Source organism: Myotis yumanensis, unplaced genomic scaffold, assembly GCF_028538775.1.
Source record: "Myotis yumanensis isolate MYYU_CA2020_CCGP unplaced genomic scaffold, mMyoYum1.0.hap1 SCAF_13, whole genome shotgun sequence".
Lineage (NCBI taxonomy): Eukaryota > Metazoa > Chordata > Mammalia > Chiroptera > Vespertilionidae > Myotis > Myotis yumanensis.
The window spans coordinates 49,702,845-49,709,611 of NW_027223764.1; the positions used below are offsets into that span (position 1 = coordinate 49,702,845).

At 53.3% G+C, this 6,767-nt stretch overlaps 1 protein-coding gene across 3 annotated transcripts in view; it reads left to right on the forward strand.

Moving 5' to 3' along the window:
- LOC139022064 (pulmonary surfactant-associated protein D-like) overlaps window positions 1-6,556 on the forward strand; it is a 40,476-nt gene extending 33,920 nt beyond the window's left edge. Inside the window, exons 2-6 of one of the 3 annotated variants that reach the window (XM_070433083.1) lie at window positions 455-653; window positions 2,188-2,268; window positions 2,687-2,758; window positions 3,344-3,427; window positions 5,981-6,556. In XM_070433083.1, the coding sequence (XP_070289184.1) occupies window positions 458-653; window positions 2,188-2,268; window positions 2,687-2,758; window positions 3,344-3,427; window positions 5,981-6,441 (894 nt within the window). In that variant the 5' untranslated portion in view covers window positions 455-457 and the 3' untranslated portion in view covers window positions 6,442-6,556. Of the gene's footprint in view, window positions 1-431; window positions 654-2,187; window positions 2,269-2,686; window positions 2,759-3,343; window positions 3,428-5,980 lie in introns of those variants that run through there. The other 2 variants (XM_070433084.1, XM_070433085.1) reach the window with 2 other exon arrangements.
- Window positions 6,557-6,767: the final 211 nt, after the last annotated feature.

Here is a 6,767-nt window from a genome sequence, read left to right on the forward strand (position 1 = left end):
TCCATGCAAGGCTACAAGTGACAGGAAATGGGATTGCCCAGCCACCTTGCTGACACAGACAGGGAGACGGAGGTTCAAAGAGGGGAACTGTCCTGCCCAAAGGCACTTCATGAGTCCTTCCTGATGTGACAGGTGGCCTCAGTGAGGAGTTCACATCCCAGCCGTGCCGATGGCAGTGAAAGGGAAGTCACTAGAAGGGACAAAACGGGGCATCTGAGAAGAGGTAGATGTTGCTGATAACCATGTCAGAGTTCAGCTGGGTAACTCATGCCCTCCCAGGCCAGACTGTATGGCCGCCTTGTCCTAAATTGTTTTTGGAGTCCTGCTGCTCCTGATCCCACAGAAGGGGCGAGGTGGTAGGAAAGTGCCTCTCTGACTTCCGGGCGCTGGGCTAAGTCCTAACCCGTGTTCTGAAACCAAGAGCATGTCCTTTCTCTTTCTGTCCACCCTAAAGGCCATGCTTCTTCTCCTCTCTGTGCTGGTCGTGCTCACACAGCCTCCATTGTCAGGGGAAGCAGAAGTGACGATCCTTCCCCAGAAACCTTTGATTGATGACTGCACCCTGGTCACGTGTAGCCCTGTGGAGAATGGCCTGCCTGGTCGTGATGGACAAGATGAGAAAGACAGCCCCTCAGGCGAGAAGGGGGATCCAGGTACAGCTGGGACCGTGGGCTTGTCCTCGTGGGCATGGGTGGCCACTGGAATTGTAACCAACTCAGCAAGTCTGGATGTTCTTTGGGGAAGCCCTGGAAATGGAAGCCCACCTCCTTGGGAAGAAGGCCCCTAGACATTCAGTCCACCTAAAGCACCTCGCTACCAGTTGGCAAATGACAGGCTGCCCTGAGCCTTGAGGTGTTATTCCCCTCCCCTAGCTGTCAGGATTCCTCCCCTAGGATCTTCTGATTCCTCTCACCCCAAGAATGAGGAAATCATGAGTAAATGACTGGTCTTTGGCGCCCCGTAGAACCAAGCTGCTGCACTTATAGTTGTTCATGTGGTTGAATGATTTCTGTGCAGTGTGTGAAATATCTAACTAAATTCTACTGCATGAGAGGTGGGCAAAGATGAGGCCCTGTGGCCCCACACTCAGGCCTGATCAAAAGGATTTACCTAAATACACTACGGAGAGGAGGAAAAGGAGCTCATTTTTTATAACTGGACATTTGTAGCTTTTGACCTCACCGATTTTGCCCACCACCCAGCTCCCATTTAATGTAACCACCAATAATCTCACCTCTGCATTTAAGGGTTCAGATTCTTTGTTGTTGTTTTTTTATAATCCAGATGTAAGTGAGATCATACTGTCTCTGTCTTAATTTGTATGACTTATGGCACTTAGCATAATTTCTTCAAGATCCATTCTTGTTGTGGCAAATGGTAGGATTTTTTTTTTGTGGCTGAATAATATTCCAGTGTGTGTGTGTGACATTTTTATCCATTATGAACACTATTAGGTTGTTTCTGCCTCTTGGCTACTGTAAAGAAAATGTTGCAATAAACATGAGGGTATGGATATCTTTTCAAATTAGTGTTTTATTTCCTTTGGGTAAAACCCAGAAGTGGTATTTCCTGGATCATACTTTTTTTAATTATCTTTTTAATGTCTTAAGGAAACTTCCTATTGGTCCCCATAGTGGCTGCACCAATTTACAATCCCACCAACAGTGCATAGGGGTTCTTCTTCTCCACATCCTCACCAATACTTGAGATCTTTTGTGTTTTTCATAGTCGCCATTCTAGGAGGGGTGAGATGATATCTCATGGGTTTAATTTAATTTCCCTGGTGACTTATGTCAGGGAGCATTTCTGATATAAAGTTTGGTCCTAGGAAAGGGAAAGCAATGAGTCCATGGCCAAGGTAAAAGCTGGCAGATCCCCTGCTGTAAATCCTCAGCCTTGGGACAGGGAAAGTGCACTGTATGGAAATCAGACAGTTCTTGGCTTGACCCCCCATCCAGCTCTGGCTGGCCTGTTTCCTGACCTAAGGATACTCAGCATGCCAGTGAAGCCAGGCCATCACCACTGGCAGGCCTTGCTGCGGCCTTTGCCCCCCGCACTCCCAGCTCTGGAGGACACAGAGAGTGGGGTGCACAGGCCCCTAGTTCTCTTTCTCCAGGTGGAGCTGAGGAAATCATCCAGAGTGCAGACACTCTCAACAGCCTTTGTCTCAATCTGTTCCTTCCTCAGGAGAAGTGGGTGCCCCAGATGTGCAGGGTTCTGCAGGAACAAGAGGCCCCCCAGGTCCCAAAGGAGAGAAAGGTGCCCCTGGTGAGTGTGGAGACCCTGGGTTTGCAGGGAAAGCAGGTGAGTGATGGGAAAAGCTGGGGCGGGCCTTCGGTCCTCCTGTGTCCACCTGAAGCTGCGGAGGCCTGTCCCTCCCCTGTAACCCGCCAGCTCAGAGTTGCAACACTGGGCCTTGGGGAGTCTGTGCAAGGAGGTGCCTCACTGGGCTTGAGCTCTGTAACTGGGGAGAGTGCGGTGTGAGCAGCAGGGACAGTCCGCATCCTGGGAAGGCCGGGTGCTGGGTGATGGGACAGTACTGTACAGAGAGGGTGTGTGACTGGCTATGGGACAGACCGTACGTGGGAGGGTGTATTGCTGGACAATAGCACAGCCCATATGCTGGGAGGGGGAAATGCGGGAAAATGTGTGCCGAGCTCACCCTCCTCTTCTTGTCTGATCTCAGGCCCTGCAGGACCCATGGGTATACCGGGAATTCCAGGTGCCTGGGGCCTCTCAGGACCGAAGGGGGACAGAGGTGATCCTGGGTCCAGAGGAGAAAAGGGAGAGAGTGGGCTAACAGTTAAAGTCACCTTCCTTAGCTCTGGGCACCCCACTAGGGTGCAGAGGGAGGAAGGCCTTCTAGGTCAGTGGTTAGCTCATTGTGGGGGTGGTGGTGTGTGAAAGCAGGAAAGGCTGTTGGACTGAAGGCAAGAATATGAAGCTCTGGCTTAGACTTAAAATACGGGGTAAGGCAAGCCTGAGCAGCTTCCCATCTGATCACTGAGACAGCTCAGCTCTCTTCCCAGTTCATGAGAGAGCTTTGAGCATCAAATAACACAGGGATGGGGAGTACCAGAAGGACGTGCAATCCACCCCCCTTTCAGGAATGTGCTCCCAGACTCTCAAAATTGGCTGTGAAATGTCATCTGGATCAGAGTTAGTGGGATGCCAGGACCCTGTTGGCAGCAGGGGCCAGCTGTGTCAGTGGCTGTGGGCTTCCTGGGGCCCAGCTTCTTACCCTCCCCCAGGAATACCTGTCACTGAGCACCCTTCCCTTGGGACCCGGACTCTTCCCCTGGATGTGAGGGACTGGTCTCCACTGAACCTCTCTCTCCTGCAGACATCACTGCTCTGAGGCAGCAGGTGGAAGCCTTGCAGGAGCAGGTAGGACGCCTGCTGGGAGCCTTCCTTCAGTATAAGAAAAGTGAGTTCTGGACTTGGAACTGAACCTGAGCCAGTCGCCAAGGGCAGGCCCCAGGTGGGGTCTGTGTTGGGTTTGGAGTTGGCCGGGCCTGAGGCAGGCCTGGTTCTAGGATTGGGGGCTCTAGGGGGGTGGAGGGTTTGGACGATGGGCTGGACCTGGGCCTTGGGCAGCACCTGGGACTAAGGATAGAGTGGGGCAGAGCAGAGCAGCCACATCTTCCAGGAGCTGGAAGCAGATTCAAGGGACACGGAGCAGGGTGTGGCCCCTACACCAGTTCAGTGGGCTGGCGCCAGCATGTTCAAGGCTACCAGGCTCCAGCCCCACCATCACAGCCACCTGTGACCCGAGTCAGATCAATGCCCCAAGCCCAGTGCAATTCAGACTTCCCCTCCTGCCAACCTGTGCTGGTCCCTGGACACCCCACTACCCAGGATGCATTTCTTATCTCTATGGGGCTGGGTGTGCAAACTCCTCAAGATGTTGTGCCCAGCCCACAGCAGAAGTGACTCCAGACACTGTCCTCAGAGTTGGGGCTGGCATGCTGTGCTTGCATTCAAGGCTGTGAGGGTCTGACCTTGGCATGTGGCCATTGAGTCTCAACTGAGACAGGCCCTGGGTCCGGCAGTGGGCAGGCTGCCTCTGGGCTCTGCCCAGTGCTGGGCTCTGCCTGGGTGTTCATGGTGGAGACTCTCCCCCAACCTGGGTGCTGAGGAGTCAGAGGCTCCAGCAGCACAGCCCAGTGCCTGTGCCTGTGGGCATCTCCACCTCAGACCCTAATTTCCCCCCTCCTCCCCGCTTTCCCCATGTCAGCTTTGAGCTCAAGTAATTCAGCAAATCTCAATGATCCAAAGAGGAGTTTCTGTAGCAGGAGAGAATGCAGGGGTGAGAATTAGGGCTCCTATGTACCTAAAACCACTAAGTACCCATGTACCAAGGGTGAGGTTTCAAGCATTTAGTATATCTCCCTCTCTCCACAAACATGCATGTGTGCTCACTCCCTCATATGCACACTTAGGAAAACAAAGGAAAATTTGTGATATACACCTGCCACACATGTGTGTATTACACACATGCCATCACTCACCTCACATCATCTACACCCATGAGCACCCACGCATATACAACATAGAAGGTGGGCCTTCAGTGCTCCCATGTACCTTCAGATGGACACGTGGCCTTGTTCGTGTATGCACACACAGACCCACCCGGGTGCATGTAGTGAATGGCAGAGGAACTCCTGTCCAGGGCTGCTCTGGGTGCCCTCCTGAGCCTGTGGAGAGTCTGGCCCCTGAACCCTTGTGGAAGGGTCACAGTGGGTCCTGGTGCAGCCTGGGCTCCTCACCAGCCCTTTGGGGCTGGAGCACAGCCCTCTCAGGAGCCCTGAAGGCTTGTATGCACGAACCCAGAAGTCAAAGGGATGGAAAAAGAGCCCGGCCAGTGTGGCCCAGTGGTTGATTGTCGGCCTATGAACCAGGAGATCATGGGTCCATCCCTAGTTAGAGCATGTGCCTGGGCTATGGGCATGGTTCCCAATAGGGGTGGGCAGGAGGCAGCCAATCAATGATTCTCCGTCATCATTGATGTTCCTATCTCTGTCTCCCTCTCCCTTCCTCTCTGACATCACTAAAAAAATATTAAAGCACACACACACACACACACACACACACAATAACAACAACAGCAACAACAAAGGGATAGAAAATGAGATGGAATGAAAACATATAGTTAAATGTCGCACAGTGATGCTTTTATAAATTGTATTCCCATCTTAGAGATGAGGAACTGGAAACCCCAAAAAAGGAAGTGACTTTCCCTTGTCCACCTGGACAGTCATGGCCAAGGCAGGGCTGAATACCTGGCCCTCTGACTCCCAGACAGGCCACTCCCCAGCACTGACTCTCTCCTGCCCCTGACGCCCATGCACACCTCTCCGCTGTCCTTGTCCTCTCTCCCAGCTCTCCAGCCTCACCCACATGCACACCTAGAGGCCAGCACTGGGCGCACACAGTGCAGAGATTAGCACAGTGCTGCCCTCAGATGGCCCACCCTCTCCTCTTCTTTCCCACATCCACACCCGGCACAGACCTCCCTGTCAATGCCACATGCCCTGCTGTTATGCAGGGTCCACAGTGAGATCAGAGTGAGCACCTTCCTTGTTTTCAGCTCTCAGAGGCTGCACGATGCCAAAGCTTCCTGGTCCCACCCAGTACCTGGGAGAGCGATTCTGCCATGCAACATGGGGTGCAATAGAAAGAGCACGTCTCAGCTCTAGTGTGAGATCAGATAAGGGTGACCCCCAACTCTACATGTGATGGTCACATGATGTTGAGCCTCTTACTTAACCTCTCTGAGCCCAGTGTTCTCACCTGTAACTAGACAGACAGATCTACCTCCCAGAGCGTACCGCGGACCCAGGGTCTCACCTTTGTCCTTCCTGGTGCTCTGAGGCCCTATATGGGAGGCCTGGGCTCTGGTTGGAGCACAAAGGTCTCAGAGCCATGGAGCTTTGGCAGGTGCCCCCAGATCCCCAAACTGACTGTGCTCTCCTCCTAGTGGAGCTCTTCCTCCATGGCCAAAGTTTTGGCCAGAAGGTCTTCAAGGCAGCAAGGTTTGTAAAGCCTTTCCAGGAGGCACAGCAAGTGTGCGCACAGGCCGGGGGGCAGCTGCCCTCCCCACGCTCTGCAGCTGAGAACGAGGCCTTGAAACAGTTGGTTGAGATTGAGAACAAGGGTGCTGCATTCCTGAGCATGACTGACTCCCAGACGGAGGGCAAGTTCATCTATCCAGGAGGGGAGTCCCTGGTCTATTCAAACTGGGCCTCTGGTGAGCCCAACAACTATCGAGACAATGAGGACTGTGCGGAGATGTACACCAATGGCCAGTGGAACGACGGGCCCTGTGAGGAGAAGCGCCTTGTGATCTGCGAGTTCTGTGTCCTTGGGGTGGGTGAGGCAGCCTTGGTCCAGGAGCCTGGCCCAGACCTGTGTGCTGCCAACATGACAAGGAAGAGCTGACATCACTGTGGCTGGGCTTCTGCACAGAGCTATGGGATGAGGCCAGCCAAGGGCTCCCATGGAACTCCTCTCTCAGAATAAAATACGAAACTGGCTTCACACACTGGCTGCTCTGGCAGAGGAATTAGGGGCCAGCCTGCTTTCCCAGTTGCAAGGAATAAAATTAGGCCCCAAAATCTAAAGCTCCACCTCAGCCCTCTGCCTCCTCAAACTGTCAATCCAGCAAGTCACTCCCTCCTCTGTCACTCCCTCCTCTGTCACTCCCTCCTCTGTCACTCCCTCCTCTTACTTTGGTGTCCCCTTATGGCAGTTCCTTATCATCCTCT